Raw genomic sequence first — 27266 nt, forward strand, 5'->3', positions numbered from 1 at the left:
CGGGGCCGGGAGAAGAACAGGGATCGGGCCGGGATCGGGGCCGGGAGCGGACCGGGAATACGGCAGGGAGCAGGACAGGGATCGGGGCCGGGAGAAGAACAGGGATCGGGGCCGGGAGCAGGACAGGGATCGGGGCGGGATCGGGACCGGGAGCAGGGCAGGGATCGGGGCCGGGAGAAGAACAGGGATCGGGCCGGGATCGGGGCCGGGAGCAGGACAGGGATCGGGCCGGGATAGGGGCCGGGAGAAGAGCAGGGATCGGGGCAGGGAGCAAGGCGGACGCCGCGCTGCGCTGCCTCCGCCGGGCCCCCAGAGGGCGCTGCCCGGTGCCCGTGAGGCCCCGCGGGCGGCGGTTCCGGCGGGTCCGGACGCGGCCTCCCCACGTGTGGCAGGAGCGCGGGGTTCCCGCTGCCGCTGCCGCGATGTCGGTGCCGGCTGCTGCCAGCAACCTGCCCATGCGGCTGCTCCGCAGGAAGATCCACAAGCGCAACCTGAAGCTGCGGCAGCGCAACCTGAAGCTGCGGGCGGCCCAGGGGGCAGGTAAGGGCGGGCGGCGCCGCCGAGCCTCTCCCTGGCTGAGAGCCAGCGGAGCCTAACTTTGTGTTCTCTCCCCTGTCTCTTCCTTCTGTCTCCGCCGTGCAGTGCCGAGCGAGGGGGCTTCTCAGGGACCCCCGGAGGAGGAGGAGGAGGTGGTGGAGGAGGCGGTGGTGCCAGAGGTGGATGCAGCGGCCGAGGAGGGCGCGGAGCCTGTGGATGCAGCCGGACCCCGCAGCGGAGAAAAGAAGAAAAAGAAGAAGAAAAAGAGAAAAGCGGTGGCCAATGGAGGAGATGGTGTGTGCTCTTAGCAAAGAGTCTCCCAGAGATGAGTTAGTCTGGGAGACCCCACAAGCGCCTCCTTAGGGCTCCCGCCGCGCCGGGGAATGTTAGAAATGCCATGTGCCGGTCAGGTGTGCGTTTTAAAGTCCTTGAGATCTAAAGCTTTACCTGTTTCATTCCAGCTGCGATATTTGATTAATATTAGTTAATATTAATTCGTACTAGCAGCCAATTCATTTGTTCCATGGGATTCTGCTTTGTACTGTTGATGGGATGTTTTGCTTGTGTATTATTCAAATACATGCCCTGTTGTTTCAGGGCTCTGGTAGATGGCTGCTCTCTGTTCGTGGCTGTGCAGCCAATACAGCCTTTTAGCAATATGTCTAGCCTTTGGCAACATTTATATATTATGAAACTGAATTATACTGGAAATCTACCAAAAAACCCAAAAAAGAACCACACAAATGCTGCTAGGTTTGCATATGTTTTTATACATATAGATTTATAGATACTTAGATAGATGTACATGAGGAATAGAGCCTTCCAAATTGTATTTGATTTTTGAGACACACATCATGGTTATGCCAATGAGGAGATTCTTTTGTCTCTGAAGATTCAATGCAACTTTTCATATATCCTGAGCACAAATGGTGTGGGATATTGGGTGTGTGTATTTCAGATGGGAAAGAATTTTGTAACTGGTTTAAGGACAATTTATTTTGCTTCCACACTATGATATACATCAAGCTGCATTGCTTCACTATGCAAAGTGGGCTGGAAGGAACTTGGGGATATTTTGCTCTGTGTCTCAGAAAGTTCTATAGAAACCTTGTCTCTCCTCCCTTCTACCTAATGGAAAATTGTGATCTTTTTACATGGTTTACAGACTAAAGGAAATTCAGTCTGTGGACCAACTTTACATGATAACCATGACCTTTGTATTTCCAACTGACTTGTCTTCTGTAAAATAACACTCCAGATACAGAAACTAAAAAAGCAAAAAAAGAAGAAGATGATTCTGCAGAGGCAGAAGATGGAGATAAGCAGGACTCTGAAGAGAAAGAAGTGGAAGAGGAGGAGGATGAAGTGCCCAGTTTGCCACTAGGTGTAACAGGTATCTTGTGTTCTCTGTTTCATGCACGGGCAAAATCCCAAGATCTAAGACTTTCCTTCCAGAGCAAGTTGCAGTTTTCAAGTGAGCTTTGTGAGTCAGGAGTTTGAATACATGATGTGACACTGGCATCTGTACAGCTCTCACCCACCTACTGTTCTTGGAAATCTGCATTATATACACACAATTATATGCACATTACTAGTGCAAGTGTTTTTTAAACCTATATACACACATGCTTGTCTATAAAGGAAGAAGTCCATGAATAGCAAGCTGGAGGTGTAGAACTAGTAAATCTGACAGAAGAAGCAGTGCATTCATCTTCATTCTTATTAACTCGATGTAGTTTTCTTATGAACTCATTAATACAGAGTATTTTGCCAGTGTCATTGGATTTTGTGCAGAATGCAATAAGAAGAGGTCCTTTGATTTTTTTCGTATAGGTCAGTTTCAGCTGGTTAATCTCAGCTGGCAGAGGAATTAGAAGAAATAAGTTTAAATATTTTTCATTTTGTCCCTCACTTTCAGGTGCTTTTGAAGACAATTCCTTTGCTTCCCTGGCTGGTTCTGTCAGTGAGAATACATTGAAAGGCATAAATGACATGGGGTTTACACACATGACCGAAATTCAGCATAAAAGTATTAAGCCTCTTCTAGAAGGCAGGTAAGAAATAGGGCTTTTTAGTCACTCTAATGACCCCAAATGTTTTGTAAACTTTGCTGGCAAGCTACATACATGAATGATAAAATCAAATCCTGGAATCGTTAAGGTTGGAAAAGACCTCCACGATCATCGAGTCCAGTCTTTCTCTGACCAATTGCTGTGACCTGCCTCTGCCAGCAAGCTCCACTTCTTAAAGTGGAGTACCAGCTCCACTTCTTAAAGCTTTATCTTTCTCTAGGTCTTCTTTAAGCCATGTTAGTTTTTACATTGTCAGCAAGGATCAGATTGTTCTTCTCTCAGTATGGTCAACTAAATACTTCTTTTTCTAACGTTGCTGCTTACAGGGATATTTTAGCAGCTGCAAAAACAGGCAGTGGAAAAACACTTGCGTTTCTCATTCCTGCAGTAGAGCTCATCTACAAGCTGAAATTCATGCCTAGGAATGGTAAGGCTTTTCATTTCACTGCTGAGTTTTACTGTAAAGCAGCCATTTAGGGCACTGGGTGGTTTGTAGCTGACTCCTGTCTAATTGATGTATTTTTTAGGAACGGGTGTTATTATTCTTTCTCCTACTCGAGAGCTGGCTATGCAAACCTACGGAGTTCTTAAAGAACTCATGAATCATCATGTTCACACCTATGGTCTGATAATGGGGGGCAGTAACAGATCAGCAGAAGCACAGAAGCTTGGAAATGGAATCAACATCATTGTAGCAACACCAGGAAGACTGCTGGATCATATGCAGGTAGATAGAATATTGATGTCTAATCTTGTTATTAAAATATAATAAAACTTTTTCCTGTCTGACTGTGAGTTTGTTAATCTTCTAGAACACTCCAGGTTTCATGTACAAGAACTTGCAGTGTTTGGTAATTGATGAGGCAGATCGAATTTTGGAAGTTGGATTTGAAGAAGAAATGAAACAGATCATAAAACTTTTACCAAGTAAGAAAAAAAAATATCTCTCTTGCCTGGAAATCACTTGACTAACATTATGTCTTCTTTCTGACTCAATTATTATAAGAGAAGTCATTAATTTTTATAGTTCTGTAAATTGACTTCATAGCCGTGTTCTTACTCAGTCCTTTTTTTCTGCTAGCCAGTATATATTACTTGTTGAACATCATTTATCTGAAGAACAGAGTTTTCAAATGCTATTCAGAGATATAATTCTGTTAATATAAAATCCAAGCTTAAGTATTTACCTTAGATTTTTATTTTCTTAATTTTTCATTTAGCTATTCCTTGTAATTTATGTATTAAACACAATTTGAATTGTTTTTTTAAACAATAATATTGTAGTATTCATGGGAATTAATTTAGAATTAGAAGATGGATCTGTTTAAGTTGTTGTTTTGTGTCTGAATTGGATTGCAAATGATTATTAACATATTTACAGAGAAAGAACACTGTGTTTTGATAGCAGTTAGGATTTTGGGGGTGGGGACAGCTGAAATAAACATGGTGTACACCCTGTATAATAGAACTACACCTCTTTGTCTGTCAGTACTAGTATGTTTGAGTTAGAATTTAATTGGAAGATTTGCCCAGGGAGGTTTGCAGTTAGAGATTTTACGGACTCTATTTGAATTTTTCTTTAAAAAGTGAGGCTGTCTTTCAAATACTTCCAGAGCGCAGGCAGACGATGCTTTTCTCTGCCACACAAACCAGAAAGGTCGAAGATCTGGCAAAGATCTCTCTGAAGAAAGAGCCACTGTATGTCGGGGTTGATGATAACAAGGAGACAGCAACAGTAGATGGTCTGGAGCAGGTAAGACAAACATTAGTGGGAGGGTTGAGATCTCTGAACATACCAAGCCCTGTGTTTTTTTTCACTTGGGATGTTTCAAATGTATTTCACTGTTTAACTATTTGGTGAGGTTTTTTTCACAAAGTAACCCTGATTTGTGTTACTAAAACACAAGTTTGCTCCTTACTACTTTTATTTAAAAATGTTTAAAATTTTTGCAGGGTTATGTGGTATGTCCATCTGAAAAAAGATTCCTTTTGCTCTTCACATTCCTCAAGAAGAACCGGAAGAAGAAACTGATGGTATTTTTTTCTTCATGTATGTCAGTCAAGTACCACTATGAATTACTCAACTACATTGATCTGCCTGTTTTGGCCATTCATGTAAGTATCTTATTCCTTGATTTATTTTTAGTTATTCTGATAACGCCTGTAAGCTGTGACTGGCTTTACGTTTGCCTGGTTTGTTTCAGTCCAGTTTCTAATAAACAGACACCCTGCTCACCAAACTGATGATGATCTTGATTAGTCTGTAGAGGAAGGAAATAAAGATTATGTAATAACACTTCAGTATTCAGACTTGCTGTTTTTTCAACCAGCACTGAACACTGATATTAGTTTATGCTCTCTGTGTATCAGCATTTTTGTTTTATTCCAAGAAGTTACCTTTCACAAACACTAAAATTCAATATGTGGGGCAAGTTTCTTGTCAGAGAAATCCAGAGTCTGATGTCTGCTGTATTTGATGCTTTTCCTAAGGCCAAGGTGATGTTTGGATTTATTTTTACATATTTATATAATACATAAATATATAAAACATAATATTTTGTAATATATGATATTTATCTATTATATAGAAATATTTTATATCTAATATATATAATTTTTTATTATTTTTTTTAATGCAAATTCTTACCATTTGGATGAGTATTGTAAATTTTTTGTCAAAACCACAAAATGCACAGTCTGGAACAAAGAATTGACTGCAAGTCTATAAAACAGTTACAACTAACCACAAATAATCCTTTTTTATTATGCTTTGGGGGGAAATTTCTTGCTATTTTTCGATGGAACTGTGACAAGTATCAGTTTTGTTTGGTTGTTTGCTTTTTTCACTTGTAATCTGCTTAACATTGCTAGACTTGCTAATGTCCTTTTCCTGAACTTGAAACATGTATGTTATGCTCATGAAAGAATGTTTATGCAATTTTTAGTGTTTTGGGAGATACATTGTAACCTCTGAGGGATGACACTTTTTGTAACTCTGTGTGTTTTATTTTTTCCTTTGTTTCTTCACTGCAAAATGGTCCTGCTTGGTCTGTACAAGATTTGGAAAGATATCTCAAATAATTTTTTCTTATTTGGTATTTCATCCCCAGTGTATTTGTTTCCTTTCAGGGCAAGCAGAAACAGACAAAACGTACTACAACATTTTTCCAGTTCTGTAATGCAGAGTCTGGAATACTGCTGTGCACTGATGTGGCTGCCAGAGGATTGGACATTCCTGAGGTTGACTGGATTGTCCAGTATGACCCTCCCGATGATCCAAAGGTAAGTTAAGGAAATAGACAAGTGTCACAGCAAGAAATCAAATTCTGACTACAAACTTAGTTGCAGAGAAGAGCTGAAACTGCTGCTTGGCAGAGGGCAGGATTCAGCCATGGTCATATGCAGCTGCTGGTTTCTTTCACTGCCCTTCACCAGCTCCTAGGAAATGCTGCTCCTCACCAAGACCTTTGTTGCCTTCTCAAGAATTGCATTTTAAAATAATGTTTGTGCTGTGAAATTAAAATCTAATCAGCTAAACAAACACTTCACAAGAGAAGTGTGAGTTTACATATGCATCCCTGAGCTTTTCCAGTTGAAATTTGCTTTTTGTTTAAAGATAGTATTCTTACTTGAATAAAAGTCTACTGTAAACAAGGGAAATTCAAAAACCTCCAAAATCAAGGTTTAATTTTCAGTTACTGCAGACTAAGATTTTTTTCCTTCAATAAAAGATAAAATGCTTTAGTCAAGGGCTCTGTCTCAGCCAGCTGTTGCTTTGCATCTTCAGCACTTGTGTTCCCTTACCCATGTGTCAGTGCCAAGAAGAAGTCTTACCAAATAGGGAAAGATGCATTACATTATACTGAGGCTAACTTTTGTGTATTTTTGTTGATTATTAAGACTGCCTGACCTTGTTGCCTGTTATTCTTTCCAAAAGGAATATATCCATCGTGTTGGTAGGACTGCCAGAGGAATAAATGGTAGAGGACATGCTCTGCTCATTTTACGACCAGAAGAACTTGGCTTCCTTCGTTATCTGAAACAAGCCAGGGTAAATTTCTGTCTACATTTATTTTTTTTTACTGTACATTCAGTTTTTAAAGGCAAAAACTGTTAGTTTGTTTTGTTTTTTCAAAGATCAGTTTAATTTTGTTTCATTCCAAAAGAAGCAGAGTCTTCTTCTAAAGGTAATAATTCTAATAGAACTGCAGAGTTTCTTGGTTGCTCTCCTTATAGACTTGTTTTGTGGCTTTTAACTAAAGTGATTTAACTTCTAAAGCAAAAGAGGTAAAAAATGGTGTTATACTGAGTGTCTCTATTACTCTGGCTTAAAGGAAGTGTTAATACTGTCATATTGACGTAAAGGCACTTCACAGATACAGCTGTAGCATTAAAAAAATCTTATCTAGCAGTTTCTTTTCTATTTGTCCTTGGTCTTAAACACATTCACTAGATTTACACAGTGTAAATAAATACTTTGGTATTTCATTTCTTCTTTTGTTTCTAAGGTACCGCTAAGTGAATTTGAATTTTCTTGGTCAAAGATCTCAGATATCCAGTCTCAGGTATGGCATGTTTTTATACTTCAACTACTTTGAATATTTGTATTATAATTTGCATGGAGAATGTTGCAGTCTGTAATAACTCCAACTCAAAAATACTGGTGCTCCTGTTCAGGAATTGTAGTATATAATCCTATGTGTATTTTTAATTAGCTGATGTTAATAAAGCCCAGCATCAGCTAAACTTTTGTGCTCCTGTGCTACAAAAATAGTGAAGGAACACAGAGTTGAGTGGAATAGCATAGATAATTCTGAAGATGTGAATTTTTATTGTTGATTACCTCTGTGAATCATTCTTTTGATAAGAGTTCTGTTAAGTTTCTTTGCAGTAACTTGAATTTAAAATAGCAAGTACAGGAAGCAGTGAAGACAGTCCTTACAGAGAGAGATTCCTAATTAAGCATAATCAGGAAGAAATTATGCCTAATGTAGCTTTTTTTTAGAATACTGAATTAATGTACATTAAACATCAAATGAAACCCTGGGATCTAACGAGTATTGGTAATTTGGCCTACATCAAATAAAATGTGTTAGTCTACCCTGGTGTATCTGCATTTCTGGTTTAGAATTAATATTGCTGATTTCACAATGCATTGCCACACCAGACTGTGCACAGAATTGCATGGAATCACACAGTTCAGCTGTCAGGCTGGCAGTTCTCATACACATGGTTTCATGGGGTAGCTGCAGGTGTATTGTCCTTGATTAACTTATTTGGGACACCCCAGTTTAATATTTCTGTAAATTTTCATATTGCTAAGCCTTTGTTTGTGCTGTAACTCAGCTTCAAGCCTTTGTGTCCCTCTTCTTGTTTACAAAAGCATTTTTACACCTGTATGTGCATTTTGATGTCCCAGGGCAGTTTTGCTGAAATGAGGAGTTAATGTCATTGCCACTCACACAGTAAAAAATGTCTGAATATAATGTATAGACTTTTAACAGCCATAATTGTTTATGTCTCTTATGGTTTTCTTGTCCCCTCACCAGCTGGAAAAACTGATAGAGAAGAACTACTTCCTTCACAAGTCAGCCCAGGAGGCTTACAAAGCTTACATCAGAGCTTATGACTCCCATTCTCTGAAGCAGATCTATGATGTGAATAATCTGGATCTTCCCAAAGTCAGCCTTTCATTTGGTTTTAAAGTTCCTCCATTTGTTGACCTCAGTATCCTTTTATTCCAGTGTTTCAAAGCTGAAGTTCTGCATTATAAATGTTTAGTGCAACTTGCTGAATTCCTGTGGTACCTCAAGTTCTGCTGTTTTGTTGTTGGGGTTGGAGTTTTTCTGCTAATAATCATAGAAATGCATCATGCTCCAACAGCACTTTTCAAAGAAAATGTAAATATTGGAAATAATATAACTGCAAAAAATGCCTACAAGCATCTTTTAGCACATGTCCATGCTATAAAATCTTCAATTGCTGTTGGGTAGATCATGGGATACACCCATGTTCCAAAGTATTGTTCTCCTCTATGAAAAATTATTTTCATTGAAATGTACTTGCTTAAGTTTGGAATATAGGCATAGATGGGCAAGAGCAGGAACTAGAATACTGTGTCTAAATTACTGTGCAACCTGACTGGATGGAATTTGAAGCAGTAGTGCATTGGACAGTTTAATTGGACAGCTGGAGGAGTATTTAGAACCACAGGCACAAAGTTCTCTAATTAGGCAGCTCTGCTTTTTGTGTAATTTTTTTTTTCTCACATCAACAACCCTTAGTAAACCCAAAATGCAATATTTCAATTTACTCCTTTTTAAGTTCTTTAACCAATAAAATTTCAGATGTGCACAGCAACCATGGCAGAAGACTACAGAAAAGAGGCGGAGGTGGGGGATTTGGCTACCAGAAAGCAAAGAGCGTCCACAAAGCAAAAATCTTCAAACACATCAGCAAGAAATCTGACAATCGGCAGTTTTCTCGTTAATTATGGTCACTTAAATGCCTTGTGGCCTTGGAGTAGCCTACCTTGATCAAAACCATCTGGCAGTTACTTCCAGTTTAAACAGCTCCTTTCTCATTTTTAGGTCTCTTTAAGAATTTTTTTTTTTTCTGGGAACATCTTTTATTTTTCACTTCAGGAAGAGTCTTCAGAACTGAGGCTAAAGGAGAATATGGCCAGCGAATTTTGCCATACTCTTGTAAGGAAGATAATTTAAATTACCTTAAGTCAATACTACAGAGATATTTTTATTAAAGAAAGGAAGAATACTTTTATGTTTTATAGAAGAATTTGCTTTACACTTACCCTTCTTTCTGTGCATATCTCTGAAAATTCTTAGAGTGGACAACATAAGGACATTGTGAGAAAAAAAGGTTTTGCTCAGATGAATCATTGCAAGGGATTTTAATGCTACAGAACTCTGCTTTGGCCGTCAAATATACTGAAGAATATAGAAGATTCCTTTATAACTGAACCATGGATGAATAATTAAGGCTGTATGAGCTTGTGAATAATTTCAGACATAGTATCTGTATAACAAGTACAGTGTCCACAATAAATCTCTTGCATCAATTCTGGGACATGACTAATACTTTTTTAATGTGGTAATGGTAATAATGGTAACACTAGTGAAATATTTGGTTTTCCTTCATGTTCAGTTTCAATCTGAACTTATTAATCTGGTGATGTCTAGTGTGCTCTGCAAAGAATTAAGGAAAGTAGATTACATGAATTAAAGCACTCAACACAGGTAGTGTTTTTTAAGACGCTTCATAACCTTGATGCAGTGAGAAGTTCTGCAGTTGTATCTTGCAAATTACAAAAGAGAATTGCTTTCAAGTCTTAGTACATCAGATCAGCAATGAGCAAAGTCAAAGATAACTGCCACAGGACTGGTAGGTGAAGAGACTCAGTAAGTGAAAAGGTGAAATGGGATATAAATAAACTAGAAGGGTGTTTTGAAGGAGGAATATAAAAAACTGAAATGGAAGAGGGTGGAATACACATCACAGATAAGAAAAAATGTAGAGGCTTCAGTACAAGAAGAATACACAAGTTGGGTAAGAGTAATTGTATTACATATATTATTTCCAGCTTTCTGCCATTGTAGCAGTAGGTGATTGTTCTTATGAGGCTACAGTGCTGGTGGGAAGTGGTTAAAAAGTGTTCACATGTCAAGGAAAGACTAAAATGTCACAAAATCCAGAAATGTGGGCCATGTGTGATTACAGTAAAAGAGCTTTTAATTTACAAAAGGATAAGTAGTCATTCCAACAGAAATTGGACTCTTATTTCTTAGGTCTTCTGAGGTAGCATGTCCGATTTAAAACTGATACATGCATTGAAGTATTTTTTAAAAAATCTGTGGACTTTTCATCCTTGGTGAAAGCAGATGGGGAGAAGTAATAGGACCATTCTGTTTCTAGTGCTTCCACCATTCAGAACTGAGCATTGTCTGGTTTTCCCTCTTATGAAATAGCTGACTTTAGACCCTAATGGGCTTTTAAGATTTTTAATGTCAAAATAATTTTGTTATTAGAATTTGAATGTCTTGTGCTTCTAAGCTTGCAATGAAATAGCAAAATCTTCTCTGAAGCATTAGCAGTGCTAAATATGATGCCTGTCTCATTATTGAGTTCTAATCTTTGATTCTGGGTTTTCTGATAAATTTATAAATAATAGATGTTAAAGTAATTTTCATGTCTTTATTAATAGCACATCTTAGGAGTTCTCTCTGAGATCTACATCATCATACAGTTTAAGGCTTCTGTTTATACGTGCCAGCTGTGCAGTTACTGTATGGGAATTAACTTTCATTAAAGCAGAGAAATGCTGAGGGACTCATTAGATGAACTGCAAAATTAATTACTGGGAAAGAGATGTAAGCAAAGCTGCCGTAAACCACTGTGAAGATCAGAGTGTGGTTCTGTGGGCACAGGCAGTGGCTGCAGTAGTGTGGAGTATTGGTTTGGAGCAGGAGGAGAGTTGGGGTATGTAGTCAGTGAGCACCTATTTGGGCACGTGCTCGTGGCCAGAACTGGTTGGCCTTAAAAGTGCATAAAAATTCCTGCCATTGCTAAAGTCTGAGATATGGAAACCTGACAAAGAGCCTGCACAAGTCCTCCCTGTGATACTTGGATTGTATTTTCCTAATTTTCTAATACAAAGATCTTTGAAACAAACTTCTGTAGGAGATGGAGAGACTGGATGGTATTGCTGTAGAGTAATGGTAGCATACACTGAAAAAAAAAGTTAACACTGTTACTTAGACATACATGTGTAATGGCTCCACCCTGCCTGTAGCAGCTACAAGGCTCTATAAGCAGAAGACAAATTCCTGAGCTGAGACTAAATGGGAATTAAAAGCTTCCTGTCTTGTGCAGATGCAATTACCTTTTGCTTTGTGTATGAAATCATAAATGACAAATAGTTTCTGATTAAATATCTGTGTATTGGGCAGCATCTATTCCACCATGGTATTGCAAGAGGTGCAAAAGATTGTCAAACTGGAAATCTAAGGTTTCCTTTGCAGCTTCCCCTGTTATCAATCTTGTGAGCAGTTAATAGACCTCAGCCATCAGGCTCTCAAGGCTTGTCTCATAACAGTGACCAATCGCTTGGGGACTAATATCGTGTGCCTTGAGAAATTGCTTTCTTCCTCTGAGAACCTTGACAAAGAAATTGGACTCTTTAAACCACTTAAGGGGGTGATCAAAACTGTCCTGCTTGAACTAGAAGATATTTTTGACAGTTCTTGGAACAGGCCCATAAAGGAGCACTCTGCCACTGAGTTACTGCTCATAATTGTGAAAAATCTTGTCATGATCTGAGTTTCCTGTGCCATAAAGCTGCCGAGTTACAGACAAGCACAATGCTGGTAGAAAGTGTTGCCATCACATTTTTCAGGGTGAATGTCACAGGTGGAAGGCACTTTTATTGACACTGTAGAGCAAGAATAGTTGGGAACTGGGTAAGATATTATCTACTGAGGTCTGCTGTAAATAAGTATGTTTATATTTTGGCAGTAATCAGCCTTTCTGTTTGATGTATAACTTGACAACTCATTTTGAGTAAGCTGCCAAAGCTCTGATGATTTGCTTTCAAGCCGGTGACTTGAGGCCTGGGGAAAGCTACTCACAGGAATGCTGAAAAGTGCTATGTGATTTAAAAAATATTTTAGTAGAGGTCCCGCTGTGAAGGAAGACATGATGCTGGCCAGGTCTGTGACTTTTGGTTCTACTTCTACCACTGCCCTGCTTAGGAGATCATTGTCCAGTCACTTCAAGTGCCCAAAAATTAGAAGGGATTTTACAGAGCCTGAAAAAGAGCCAGTTATTAGCCCTTGAAGGGTGGGTTGGTTGTTGGGTTTGGGTTTTTTCCAAGTTAAAGTAATGCCGAAAGAAGCCTATAATCAAGAGGCTAAGCATACAGAATAAAGTGTATCACTGTTTCTAGTTTTTGCTCTATTAGCTTGGTTTTCTCGGGATTTTAGCTGACAGGAGAATTCATGCGACACTTACTGAGGCTTTTGTTTGTCCAATGCTCTTAGATTTATAGGAGGTGTTGAGCCCTGACAATAAGAATCCAGCCTCTTGAATTGGAATGTTCTTAGCTGCTAAAAAATCTGCTGGCTTGCATCAAAGTCATCAATACCATGATGTTGCTTCTGTCAAATCTCTTTATTGCTCAGCCACGTGGGGAAGAGATTACTTCTTTGTTTCTCCCCTTAGCCAGCAGGATAAACTTTTGCTACAGTTGTGAGGAGAGGTAGAGGAAAGATGCCATTAGAAGAAGGGAAGACAAATGGAAAATTGGGGTCCTGTCTAGAAACACATTCACTTGGCTATATTGCTGTCATCCAGGTTAAGAACTGCATTCACTTTTCAAAAAAACCCCAAAACCTTAGCATACTCTTCAATAGCAGTCCATCTTCCCTGACACTTTTGGAAGCTGAAACACTGAAAAACATAACCAACGTCTACTATTTTTTCCTAGATGGTTGGAATTTAAAGAAAACAAAAACAAAAAAAAGAAATAAATAAAAAAAAAAAAAAAGAAAGAAAGAAAATCATAGGCTCTGCAAAATCTTGTAAACAGTTACAAAACTTCCAAATTCTTCTCTCTTCTGACTGTCAGCTAAAGATGTTGAGACACCTAGGGCTTTCTGGGCTCCTCTATGAGTGGTTGCAATCACCTGTGAATTTTTTTATTATTAATAAAATCAATACTAGCTGGCATCTATATGACACCTAGATTCTCCATCACATTTTCAATCATAAAAGTATGGAACCAGCTGTCAAAGGAATTTGGAAGGTTTTTTTGTCCAGAGCTGAAATTTTCTATATATTTCTCAAATTAATTGCTGGATTTATATAACTGACTTTTATAAAAAAATGCTTTAGAAAGGAGGCTGATTTTCTGTTCCAGAGGATAGAATAAAACTGCATCTGCTAGGAGATTTTGTAGCACTTTTGAATCTAAAAAAATGGAAAATGAGTCAAGTTCAGTATACTCCTTTTATTATGGTCTAAAAATAATCTGTCTCTAACGGATAAAACCAAACTTCTGGAAAATTTAACATTAAATTTTATATATTTGCTATAAAAATGCAGCATCACTTCACAAAATGGATTGGAATTCTGTTATATCTGGATGAATCATCACCCTCCAGAGCTGTTCCTAAGCTGCGTGATGTCCTTGGAAGCGCTTGGAAATGGTGCTGTAACAAAGCTGGCCTGGGCAGCTGCTCCCTGGGGAGGACAGACACCTCAGCACAGCTGAGCAAAGGGGATCTTGGACACAAATTGCAAGGAAGCAGGGAGGGTTAAGCCAAGTTAAGAACTTTCAGACTGACAAAAAGAAATATTATGACAAGACTGAGTCTGAAAAGATTCAGTTAGAGAGTCCTGAAGTGGTGTTTGGTAAAGTGATGAGAACAAGGAAATTTGTTTGGCAATTTCTCACCTGTCCCAAGTCCTTTTCTCATCGATTCTCAATTCTTTCTGTTTTCAACAGGGAAAAGTGAGAACAGATGCAAAGGAAGAAGTAAAGTATTTAGACTTAACAGAGCTTTTTATTTTCCACCCTTTTGTGTTTTGCATCCTTCAGTCTTCTCAAAAGCACCACAAAGCACCAAACATCCAGATGGAAAGATGACATTCCCTTGTATTCACTGTTAATTCTACTGTCCGTCTCCAAGCCCTTGGTCACATATTTGCTCATTTTAAGAGCAATGAAATGGTTGGTGGGGGAATGTGGCAGGAAGGGGCTGTGAGAAGAGGGTGTCCCATACCCTCATGGGGTGTATGGGGAGACAGGGGTGTCTCGTCACCACCTGGTTCTGTGGGGACACAGATGATTGCTGTCCACTCGGCCCTGGTGAGGCCACATCTGAGCACTGTGTCCAGATCTGGGCTCCTCCGTACAAGAAAGGCAGGGAGCTACTGGAGAAGGTCCAGCAGAAGCCATAAAGATGATGCAGGGTCTGGAGCATCCCTCTTTTGTGGAGAGACTGCAGGAGCTGGGCCTGTTTAGTCTGGGGAAGACAAGACTGAGAGGGGATCTCATTAATGCACATTAAGATTTCAAAGACAGATGCCAAGAGGATGGTGCCAGATTCTTTTCAGTGGTGCCTTTGACAGGACAAAGAGTTATGGCCACAAACTAAAACACAAGAAGTTTAACCTCAACCTGAGGAAGAACTTTATACTGAGGGTGGCAGCGGACTAAAAGCTGCCCAGGAAGGGCGTGGAGTCTCCCTCTCCGGAGACATTCCAAGCCCACCTGGCCGTGTTCCTGTGACACCTGCCCGCGGTGACCCCGCCTGGGCAGGGCGGTGGGACGGCACGGTGTCCAGAGGTCCCTTCCAGCCGCGCGTCCCTTCCCTCAGGGGCCCGCGGCAGCAGCCGGGGAGGCCGCGCCTCCCGCCGCCCCTCACGGAGCGGCCGCGCCTCCCGCCGCCCCCGAGGCGGCCGCTGGGGCGGGGCGGCAGCGGCGGTGCCGCCCGCCCGCCCTCGCTGCCCGTGCCGGAGCCCCGCCGCGCCTCCCTCCCTTCTCCAGGCTGCCTCCCTTCTGCAGCCGCCCGGGATGGGCGTGCGGAGCGGCGGGCGGGAGCCGCGGGCAGCGCTGGGGCGGCGGCACATGGCGGGCGGCGGCTGAGCGGAGGCGCGTCCCGGTGCGGGGCTCTCGCTCTCCGGCAGCGGGGCTGGGGCAGTGCCGGCGGCCTAGGAAGGGGCAGCAGTGAGGGGTCCTGTGAACCCTGGTCCCGGGCATGGCGGAGAGCCTGAGCCCCTGTTCTCCACGGGGCCAGTGCCAGCCCAGCATGGGCGCCAACACCTCGTCCGCCAACGTGGACGCCAACGCCTCCTCCTCGGTGGTGGGCGGCAGTGCGTGGAGGGGCCGGGAATCCTTCTCCGTCTTCACCGTCCTCATCCTGACCCTGCTGGTTCTCCTGACCGTGGCCACCTTCCTCTGGAACCTGCTGGTGCTGGCGACCATCCTGCGAGTGAAGGCCTTCCACCGGGTGCCCCACAACCTGGTGGCCTCCACGGCGGTGTCGGACGTGCTGGTGGCGGCCCTGGTGATGCCGCTGAGCCTGGTGAAGGAGCTGTCGGCCGGGCGGCGGTGGCGGCTGGGCCGGGAGCTGTGCCTCGTGTGGGTGTGCTTCGACGTGCTGTGCTGCACGGCCAGCATCTGGAACGTGACTGCCATCGCCCTGGACCGCTACTGGTCCGTCACCCGGCAGCTGCAGTACACGCTGCTCGCCCGCCGCCGCATCTCCAATGTCATGATCGCTCTCACCTGGCTGCTCTCCGCCGCCATCTCCCTCGCCCCGCTCCTGGGCTGGGGCGAGACCTACAGCCCCGAGCAGGAGCGCTGCCAGCTCAGCCAGGACCCGTCCTACACCATCGTCTCCACGGGCGGGGCGTTCTACCTGCCCCTCTGCGTGGTGCTCTTCGTCTACTGGAAGATCTACAAGGCGTCCAAGTTCCACATGGGGGGCCGCAGGAGGAACGCCGTGGCGCCCCTGCCCGAGGCTGCCCAGGTAAGGCTGGGCAAGGGGAGGGAGCCCCTGCTGCTCCCCCAGGCACTGCCATCCTGCTTCTCGCCAGCTCCCGGCCCTCATCCCTGCCGTGATGGGTTCGGCGCAGCGAGAAGACTGCGAGGTGCCCGGGGGCTCCCCAGTGAGTATAACTTTGTCACAGGCTGGACGTGAGCAGTAATTAGCCAGCCAAGTAGTGCAGCTCCTGGAAAAGGACAGGTGCATTTGCTGCCAGTCGAGAGAGGCTTTTGAAAATTGTCTCTTTGTTTAGAATTTGCCGTTCCTTGGGGTTTTTTTCCTCCTTACGTTTTTTTATAGCGTTGGTGGAGTGAAAAAAGACGTAAACAGATCCCCAGGTCCTGTACCGAGATACATGCACATTTATCTACAGCACAGACTTTGTGTGTCTGAATAGATTTTGGTAAGCAAATTACGCACTATACACAATATATATATACACATATTGATGTGTTTGGGCTGTTTTACCTTGGATACTGCTCACTGCCTGGTGTTGAAGCAACGAGCAATCGTTTCCGGTTTAAAATCACCTGCTGGCTTCAAAACCATGTTCTTCTTATCCCAAAGATTGTCTGTAATCCTGCAGTGCCCTAGCCACTTGGGAGATCTCATTCATTTTGGGGATACACCTTGCTGACAGGAAAGCTGTGTCCCTTCAGAAGAGTTGGGGTTGGCTCCTTGTGCCCCAGAAGTCAGGCTCTCTGCATGATGCTGCTGTCACCCATTCCATGCCTCCACTGTGCTTGGCTGTGAACTTTCCCTGCTTTCTGTCACATACTCTTACTCTCACACCTACCAGTCTTTATGTTTTTGTGATTGCATGTTGCACTTCCTAAGCTCAGTCCCTTCCCAGTAGCCAAAGATGAGCTGTGTGGATGTTAGGGATACCTACAGAGAACATTTCCATTGGGGCTAATCCTATCTTTGCTTTGGAGTCAAGGAAGCTCATTATTATGGTGACAACAGTCTGGAGGTTGCGTCCCCAGCTTCTTGCAAGAAATAACAGCACTGGCAATCACATGTGATTAGACTCGCAGATTTGAATCATAATACCTTGAAGATACTTTTAATATATATTGATTTATGAAGGTATCTTCTATGGAAAAGCAAAATATTTCTTAGAAAAGTTAAGAATGTCTCCTCTAGTGACATTTCTTTCCTACGATCTTCAGCCCCTAGTCTGCACCATATTTCTTTCAAATGGTTTTAAGTATGATGAAAGTATTGTTTGGAATTAATGTATAATCTCTTCAAGCACAAAAGCCAGCTGATGATTTGTAGTGCTTTTGCATGCTCTGTCTTTTACATACACACATACCCATACAGGACTAATTGTTTGAAATCTAAAATTCCGGGAAGGGAAATGAGCTGAGGCATTGCTGCTCAAGGCAGTGGAGAGACACATCACATGGCAGTTTTAGCAAGACACAGTCTGGCTGCAAATTGTCCAAGTTCTGTCTGCAAGAGGCCCTGCGTGGGCCCAGCACGGCTGCCAGGTGAGTGCAACGTCTGGGGGCTGCTTTAGGCTGCACTGGCAAAAGGGCTCTGGGGGAGTGAGCTAAACATCCATTTTGGAGGGGTTATATAATACCAGCAAATGCTCAAACCTTTGCTTGAGTAGGTCTTCTTTCTCATATTGGTGTGATTGACATATTAACTTCTCCTAAAAGGGATTCTTGAATCTGCAGTTGGTGTGTAGTGACAACTTCCTCCGTTGTCCCAGCAGCTCTGTTTGCTAACTTAAATTAAAAGATTTCTGATTCAGATGCCAGCTTGACTCCTCACCTGAAGGAAGAACTGCTGCTGCACATGTGTACATTAAATTAACTTGTGGATCAAGCGAGCTGGCATTCAGGATGCATTTCTTTTTTTCTTTCTAAATTAAGATACCGATATTTACATAGCAAGTGTTATCCTGATCCTTTTTAAGCTTGTGGTAGTAGGATCCATCACATCCACAGGAGGAGTAGCAGTTCCCCAGTGAATTCTGGAGGGGAATCTTCACACACATCCTACTGTTCTTTGGCAAAACCCTGTTGTTTTTTTAACATGCAAACACAAAGGTAACATTGCCAAGCTTTGCTTCTCCGCATGCAGGGGGGATCAGGCTGTCAGCATCAGCTCTGTCCTCTCTGTTGGGGCAAATTCAGTTCTGCTTCTTGTGGTTTGCCTATAAAATCATTCTTATTTTCCCTTTCTTTCTCCCTTGATGTCTCTCCTTCCTCTACTTTCTTCCATGTCCATTCTCAGAGAATGCTCACCTGTCATACTCACCCTGGCAACATTTTCCTTCTGTCACTGTGACTGGATATCAATTCCCCTCTGCATCTATGTCAGTTCTCACTGCAGGTGCCCTGCACCAGTTGATCTGAGGAATATTAGTGGGGTTTTTTTGGCAGACAGTGCCAAAGGCTGGCAGTGCTTCCTGGTCTGGAGGTGAGCAATAACAGCAGGGATCCCTGCTGGGAAAGATATCTGTGTTGCACTCAGGAATGAGCTGTCAGGTAGTGTCACGGCTGCAGTCCACGGCCTGAGGTACAACCAGCTGGTTAATTCTGCCAAAACTAAGGACAGAAAAGGTCAGATGCCATAACACTCAGTTGCCAGTAGGGATGCTTTGAAAAAACCAATGCACAAAGTGGAGCAGTGAGGGTGGTACCTTGATGTTTGTCAGCCAACAGAGTCAGGCACCAAAGTGCTTTGCAGGTTGTCCCTATATATAAGTGCATTTAAATATATATATATATATATATATATATATATGGTTTGGGTTTGTTTTTTTTCACAGACAATGGGCATTTCTTTGAAACTGGGCATTGGCATACGTACCTTATGCTCCTGTACTCTTAGAGCTGCAGAACAGAATAGTTACAGAATAACTATTTCGAGTCATTCTTTGGTTAAAATTTTCCTTTTGTTGCTGAAAAATACTTTTCAATACCTTTGAAAAAATTTGGGTGAGAGAGATGGACATGAAACATCTGAGATGCTTCAGGTTTTAATGAGAGCTTGGTTTTTTGCTTTCCTTTGAAATAAAATAATTGCCAAATTGGGATCCTAAATTAAGCTGGTGCTTTTATAATTATTTCTTTGCCAATTATGAAACTCCCAGAAAAGTGAATTCTGCAGGCAACACTGATGTGAGTGACCCTCATTAAAAATCTAGTGACATACCATCACTGACAGAGAGCTATGCTCTGTCACACCTTGTTGACAGCAGGCAATAATTCTCTCTCTGAACAGTCCAATTGAAATAAATGAGACTGCTTGAAAAACAGCAGATACTGCTGGATAGTGCCCTTTTAAATCAATTAAATTCCTTGTAGCATAGGGATAGCCCAGCAAAACCAAGGATGATGGGATCTGAATGTCTGCATAACTTACATGTAGCAATGGCAAAATCAGGTTTAAATTTTCATATGAGGAGTTAAAAACCAAGTTCTGTTGATGATTGGTGGAGGTTCTGTTGTGGTTTTTTTAGTTTATTTTCTTCCACCCCTCTCAAAATACTTATATAGAGTATAAAAACATTAGGCATGATCCAAACCTTAGAGTTTTGTGAGAGTCCTTCCCACTTTGGATAACATCTGGCCCCAGAGCTCCAGGAGTGATGTGTTGTTCTGCATCTTGGCCCATTCAGCTTCTCCAACTCACTTAAGCAGTCAGGACAATGTGGGAGAGAATACAGATTCTTCTTTTCTGAAGGGGTCATGGGCATTTTATTTCTTATTTCTGCCTCTGTATAAGTAGAAGAGATGGGTCAGGAAACAAAGTTCAGCTGTCCAGAAGAGTTGCCAAAAATGTCCAGAAAGGAGTGAGGCAGGAAGCAAAATGGAGTGGGTAGTGATATCTTGGTAGAAATACAGAGTTAGTCCTGCTTACAGCAGAAGAAAATCCTGTGAGAGAATGTGGGTGTTCTCCCTGTCAAATGAACTGTTTGTCATGTTGGTGGAGCATCCAAGAGAGTATAGACATTTCTGTTTCGATCCTTTGTTGTGCATTTAGCTTCTTGTGTTCTTGTTCAAAGAGCAAGAAGTGTGCCAGGGCTGCACTGAGGCAGTAATGACCTTTGCTGAACCACACTGTGAAAGGCAAGCTCTGAACTTGTGGTGCTAAACCAGATTTGATTGATGTTTATCATCTTTACTGTTGTTTTGTTATTGCAGACCCTGCAGATGCAGGACAAACACAGAGTACCTGCCACAAAGGACCAGTAATAATAATCATTAAAGCAATAAGGAACATTTTAAATCAAGGGATTTTGTCAGAAGCTCCTTGGTTGTATGTTTTCTGTGATATTCTAGGAACACAGGACAGCTCTGGGAACAGGTAGCGATTTAGGAGTAGTAATTTACTGGGTACAGACAAACAGAAGGGTATTGAACTGTAATTGCTGATCAGTGTACAGAAGAATGAATTCTGGAACTAAAACCAAATTCCTTTGTGACTGTAGAAGGATTTGTACTTGAGCTAATTTCCTTCATTTAATCTCTTTATTATTCCCACAGAACAGCAGTCATCTCTGCACTTCTCGCAGCCTGTTGTCCTGGAAATAGCTGATTTCATGAGTTCAGAGTTCTGGCCTCAGAGTAGCAGTCCTTTCAGAGCAGCTATTTCCCCAGTGCTCCTCACTCGCAGCTCCTGGAGCGGTGCCTGGGCAGATGGAAGGAAATCTGTGCCTGAGGCAGAGCGTGCTGCTAGACACCGAGTGAGAGCAGTGTGCAACACTGCAGAGATGGCTCCAGCATAACCCAAGGCATCTCCATGGACTGCTCTGATTTAGTCTGTGACCACCTCTTCTGCTGTCACAGCTTGCTTGTTAGTGCTCAATAGTAAGCCCAAAATGGGGATAAAGGTTCTGTACTTGTCTTTTGTTCTGTGTGGTACAGCGATAAAGGTCAGCTGTTGTGACTTACATTGGGAACTGGAGTCGTGCAAAGCCTCTGAGACTGGCACTGGGAACTGCAGATTTGGTACAGTTAGAGCTGCATTTAGTTCTAGCAAGTAATTAACAAAATGTACCATGATCTATTTTCACTTGCTGTTTTGTATTCAAAGGCCTGACCTAACAGCCTTCAGTAGGAGCTTCTGCAGGCTGTAAATGCAGGCTTCATTGTGGAAAACACCTGAAGACTGAGGCATCTACTAGCAAAGGAAATTAAATAACTTCTTCTTACAATATGAAATTAAGTAATAAAAGAATTCACTGTCAGAATTTACTGCTAGTAAATTCTGCAGTCAGAAGTAGGAAGAAGGCTCTGATTTGATGATGGCACACAGCAAGCTCCATCTTTTGAGCAAGAGTTGAAGGTTAAATACAGTGCCAAACTGTGCCTGATGCTCATGACAATGTCCTTTGTGTGGCTGTTCCCAAGAGGCACTTATGTAACTATTCCTCAGGGCTAAGACATAATCTTTCAGGGTTGCTTGTCACAGATTTGTCCTCGTGTCATACATTCATCCCTTTTTGCAGAGTGTGATTAAGGACGTGCAGAGCAAGTCCTTCTGCAGACAAATGGTGTGATCCTTGCTACATGAGGGGTGTCCCATTTTAATTGTCAGTATGGATGTGATTTTCATTTTTCTCCATTATTTGCCTGCACCTATAATCTGCTGCTCTGATGTTCTGCAGCCCTGTCTTGTGTCTGAGGGTGCAGACAGGGATATCCATCCTGAAGAGTGATTGTTCAGCCACTGACAGTGCTTCATTGTTTGAATTGCTGTGCTCATTCTGAGTAGAGGCCCTCCATCTATTACAAAGGTAGCACATGCATGTGGAATATGCAGCTAATTTAACAATGACCCATATTTGGAGTGCTGTCAAAGTCTTGCAGTGCCTGTGAATTATCACTCAGGCAAATTTTACAGCCTTAAACTGTTGATTTTATTGCACTCTCTTCAGAACTGTAGCACCTAGAACTTCAATATCACAGACACTTCAATCTTCAGATTCAAATCCCTAGGGAGTGTCTTCATCTGGTCAGACTCAAAGCACATGAATAACTTCAGCCCAGAAGCTGTTTGCCCCAGAGCACTGTGCTGTACTCACTGCAGAGATGAGTGTCTTGCCCTTAGTGAGAGGAGACAAGCACTGTTGACAGCCTGGAGTAGCTGAAATTTTTTCCTCTCTCATATAACTTCTGCTGAAGCCAGAGTTTGAATTGAGGGCTAATTGAAATGGTGTTTTTCTGGCAACGGAGTACTTCTTCAGAAAATACAGAATCACAGAATGGTTTGACTTAGAAGGGACCTCTGGAGATCATCTAGTCCAAGGTCCCTGCTGAAGCAGTTCACCTAGAGCGGGTGTAAAGGCCGTGTAGCATCATGAGTCTGGTGCAGGGATAGGAAGAAGGCACAGGCCTTCATTAGCCTGCCTTAATAACCTGATTTCCCCCTAAGTATGAAGACTTCCAATAAAATAAACTGGAAAAGAATCCCACAACACACATGGCACCAGGTACTCTTTATTAAGCTCTGTTTGTCAGTAAGACTTGGCAGCTTTTCCAGTGTAACAAAAAGCCTGGTAACTTTGGCACTCTGGGGCATTTCATTTCTTTTAGCATGGAAGGAATGGAGTTGGGGCCTTTTGTGGTAGGTGCACAGATGTTGTGCTGTCATTTAAAAGTAATACTTCAGTCAAACAAACTGTCTTGGTAAGAAACTGTGTTTGCTTTTGTTTGAGGTGAAGGAAGCTTCTCAGGAACCACAGATGGTGTTTACAGCGCGTCGTGCAGCTATCACTTTCCAGACAGATGGAGAAACATGGAGAGAACAGAAAGAGAAAAAGGCAGCTCTGATGGTTGGCATCTTAATTGGAGTTTTTGTACTGTGCTGGATCCCTTTCTTCATCACAGAATTAATAAGTCCCCTCTGTTCCTGCAACATCCCACCCGTCTGGAAAAGCATCTTTCTTTGGCTTGGCTACTCAAATTCTTTCTTTAATCCTCTCATTTATACGGCATTTAACAAAAATTATAACAATGCCTTCAAGAACCTTTTTGTAAAGCAAAGATAAAAGGAGACACAGAAGAGAAAATTATTGCATTATAGAGAGATTTCTTGAGGGAAACATTCCTGTGATATGTACAGTTTTTATGCACAAGAGCTACTTGAGGGGATTTAGGAGCAGTGAAAAAGAAGATGGAAGATGTCTGGATATAAACCTACTGAGAGTTTACAGTTCCCCCTTAGAAATACATATGTGCTGTGCCAGGGTTTGGCAAAGAAGGTGGAGGCAGGGAATTCCTCTCGTCTGCTCTTCAAATCATCACGGGAAGTGCTGTGTGTGTCCAGTGCTGCGGCTGTCACACCCAACACGGCTGATCCTGCCCAGCCAGCCCCGGGGCCGTGCTGGAGCTCTCCTCGTTAGCAAAGGCACTGCTGGGAGCTGCTAATTGAGCAATACTGACATGTTTGTGACATGGGCAAGATGCTGGCTTCAGTTTTGAGGTTTATTTGGAAGGGAATAAACATGCTGCAGTCAATCAGTCCTTGAGCTGATGTGATATTAAAGTAGATGACCAAGCAGCTGAGAAACACATCCTGCCAGGATTGAGGGGCTGTGTGCTCTGCAAGCAGCAGGACTTGGTGGGCAGGCCTGGTCAAACGGGGGTCAGCTGTGTCCCAAACACAAACAGGTCACAAACACTTAAGTTAAGTGAAACTTAAGAGGCAAGTACGGAATTATTCAGAGCCCCTGAGATTGTGCTCTCACTGCTTGCAAAGGAGGATCTAGTGAGGATTTTTTACTTGTGTTGTCCTCTCACTCTGCCAGGCTCAGACTCTCCCTGTTTTATGAAACCCAGGTGAGCTCAAGATAGAAACCAACGCCTCCAAGTGAATGAGGACTGTATGTATGGTTATTTCATGCTACCATAAAACTGAGCAGGCATCTGTGTTACAAACACCAGCCAGGATGTTCAGTCACACCAGCTGTGCTGGCAGCAACACGTGGCTGCTTGGCAGTGCTAGGTGAGTGCCTGCACCGTGTCTGGGGCCCTTGCACCATAAATGTACTCATCAACCTGGGTGAAGTCAACAATTTGTCAGCTGGCATCAACTTCCTCCTGGTGTAACAAAGGGGTGGATGCCATCAGGTCTGACTCCCTAAAACTCAAGCCTTAAATAGTTTTCCCAAGATCTGACAAACACCCCTGCCCCAACAATATATACGTAAATAATCTATTTCCTTGCATACTGCCAAGTCCATCTTGCTCCATATTTGTTTCTCTGGTGGGTTTTACTTCCTCCCCTGCTCTGAGTGGGAGGGCTGACAGCATCTCTGAGTATTTCTAGCATGGCAGCTTTTTACTGACACAGAGTCCCTGGAGGCTTAAGAGAGCTTGGCTGCATCTCAGGAGCACAGTGTATGGTGAGGTCAGGCAGTGCTGTACCTCACACCTGCAGTGCTGTGACAGTCCAGTGTGACCTGCTGTGCCTGCAGCCACAGCCACCTGTGTGTCTTGCATTCCTGCAGAGGATACTTCTCTCAATTTCAGTGGGAATTCAGAAGTTTTAATAACCTAGAATTTCAAAAAGTTGTTAGATAATGACTCAGAATAAATGCCAATTTAAATAACTTTCCCTTGTGACTCTCAACTTGCCTGCATATGGAATAGCTACCATTCAAACCAGTGTTTGGAGGCTTAATTAAACCAGAAGGAAGGCACATATGTAAGAGACTGAATGTTACTAAAACCTGCAGCCTCCTTCAGAACCACTGACATATTTTTCAAGTCCATTGAATTTTTTTTATGTAAGAGAGTCAGTCCTCTAAAACCTTCAAAATCCAAACAGATGACATGGAAGGAGGAAATGCAGAAGTCATCTTGAGCTGGTGTTGAAAAGCATACAAATCTTCTGCATGTGGCACTCCTGAAGTTTCTGGTAATCATGTTTTGGACAAATTTTAGTGCCAGTACTCCCTCTCAGCCTGGTAAGCCAAGGCATTACTATCACACAAATCCAATGCCAGCCCTGGTGCCCTGGCCCATCCCAGTCTGGCTGTAGGAGCTGCGGTGATGTCTGGCAGCACCTGGCTGCAGTTCCAAAGCCCTTCCCTGAAGCAAAACAGGCTGTGAAGGACCTTCTCCCATGGCTTGGCCTCTGGAACCTGGGAGAACACCACAGAGCTGCAAGGCCCCTGTGCAGTTCCTGCAGCTGCACACGTGCAGGGCATTGCTGCAGACACTGACCTGCAGCAGAGTGCCTTCAGCAAGCGGGAGAGCTGCAGCAGGGCACTGACACAGCTCTCCTCCTCCTCAAGGATGAATTTAGCTCCCCTGGGAGGCAAGGCTGGGCCTCTGGGATTTTGCTGTGAGAAGTTCTGAAGATAAGCAGCCAGTGCTCTGCCCACCCAAGCATCTGTGCCAGCAGTGAGTGTTCCAGTGACAGGCTCACACAGCCGGCCCCGGCCTCCGTACGCACCCAGAGCAACAAGAGGCAAGCAGAGCTTTCATTTCATTACAGTGGCTTTAGAAAGCTCTGAACAAAATCAACTTCCCACACTGGCTCTAAATGCAGACTACATTCAGAAGAGCGGCAGCACATAGTTGGAATTTAAAATTCTGGTTTTTAATCACAGCTTACTGTGGAGCAAAGAAAATATGTTATCAGTGGTTGTTGCCTAACCTGCTGGATGCTCCCATACCAAGCTAAATTTAAAAATAAAAATCAGGTATTCTGAAGTGACATCATTTGTCTTAGATGTTATTGTCATTTATTTCCCCAACAGAAGCTGCCAATTTGGAGTACACAATCATCTCTGCTTGTAAGCAGTGGACTACTAGTTTTAAACTCTTATTTCCTGACACTGAATTTTCTCCTAGAAAAACTTACTGGAAAAAAACTTACTGGAGCCCATTGCTCAGCAGAAGCAATTCTCAGATTGTTGCACACTGCAACAAGGCTCTGATAGTCCTGAAGCAGCTGTGCTGTGGGAGCCCAGAATGTGCAGAAATTAAAGTGCTTTGGAAGATGAGTGTGAGGAGACAATTTTAATAACCCTAATAAAGAAATTAAGTTTTGCTGCAAGTCCTGTAAATGTTACTTTACAAGCCTGGTAACACCAAATGAATTCAGGGCAAGACCTTTCTCTTTCAACAAGGAAATCCAGCAATACTGAAGAAAAAATCGGATAAAGTCTCAATTTCTCACTTGCAACCAGCTGAGATGGAGATTTAAGGCAGATTCTCCTTGCTGTTTGTTCCTCCCCAGGTATGAGGAGAAATGGCACCCAACACATAGAACCTGTGCTGGAAAGCAAGGAACAGCTGCTGGAACTGCTTTCACACCCTCACCAGCCTCCTTCCTTCTCCTTTCCACATGGGCCTCACACCAAAGCTAGTGGCTATCAGCCCTGGGCTCCATCTACAAGAGTCAGTTATGCTCTGAATTATCCTTTGTGAGCAACAACTGCATCTTCACAAACCTCAGATTTATACCTTAGTCAAAATCACAAGCTCCTAGTTAGAGCAACAGATCTCACATTTTTTACATTCCTTGTGGAAGTTTCCAGGTTACTGTGCTTGTAGCAGGTAAGCAGGAACTTTAACATTATACTGAACAAATAATCACATCATTTATTCTACATGTAAAGTCATTATTTACCCTACCTAGAAAATTTTGCTTGATGCTAAAAAGCAATCATGATTCAAATTATAAATCCCAAACTGAAATGCCCATTCAAGTCATATTTTTAGAGTTTCATGGTACACAAACACAGCACAGCTTGAATTCCCAAGTAGGTCTCCTTGGTGCCAAAGTTGAGTTAAGAAAGAGTCTTACAGTTTTTATAGAGGGTAAAGTTTGTAGACAGAAATAATGCCTCCCAAAATCAAAGCTGACTACAGAAAGTCTGTAAGCAGCACTCAGTGCAGGTTTCCTTCTTTGAAGGAATGCTAAACGTAAATTTTTCCTTCTTTGAAGGGACGGAATCTGATTTTGCCTTTGATATTTTGCTAGCCCTGGGCAGACTGACTTTTTGAATAGAAGTGAGAGGAGCAGCCCAAATCTATTCCCTCACTAACCAGTGTGGGGGAGTGAGGTTCCAGCTTGCTCAGTGGGAAGGTTTTCTTTCTGTTTGTGCTGAAGG

General features: G+C 42.7%; 2 protein-coding genes across 2 annotated transcripts; both read left to right on the top strand.

Annotated features, from left to right (window-relative positions):
• The first annotated feature begins 336 nt into the window (after window positions 1-336).
• DDX18 (DEAD-box helicase 18) lies at window positions 337-11510 on the top strand. Its single transcript, XM_058840214.1, has 14 exons — window positions 337-540; window positions 643-831; window positions 1796-1930; window positions 2456-2591; window positions 2936-3036; window positions 3137-3336; window positions 3422-3536; window positions 4223-4362; window positions 4563-4724; window positions 5739-5891; window positions 6547-6660; window positions 7118-7174; window positions 8159-8336; window positions 8957-11510. Exons 1-14 carry the CDS (start codon window positions 423-425, stop codon window positions 9097-9099), a joined length of 1941 nt encoding a protein of 646 aa, XP_058696197.1. The 5' UTR covers window positions 337-422; the 3' UTR covers window positions 9100-11510.
• A 3659-nt stretch (window positions 11511-15169) lies between these two features.
• On the top strand, window positions 15170-26133 carry LOC131579641 (5-hydroxytryptamine receptor 5A-like). Its single transcript, XM_058839891.1, has 2 exons — window positions 15170-16159; window positions 22857-26133. Exons 1-2 carry the CDS (start codon window positions 15386-15388, stop codon window positions 23187-23189), a joined length of 1107 nt encoding a protein of 368 aa, XP_058695874.1. The 5' UTR covers window positions 15170-15385; the 3' UTR covers window positions 23190-26133.
• Window positions 26134-27266: the final 1133 nt, after the last annotated feature.

This window comes from Poecile atricapillus, chromosome 5 (genome assembly GCF_030490865.1).
Source record: "Poecile atricapillus isolate bPoeAtr1 chromosome 5, bPoeAtr1.hap1, whole genome shotgun sequence".
NCBI lineage: Eukaryota > Metazoa > Chordata > Aves > Passeriformes > Paridae > Poecile > Poecile atricapillus.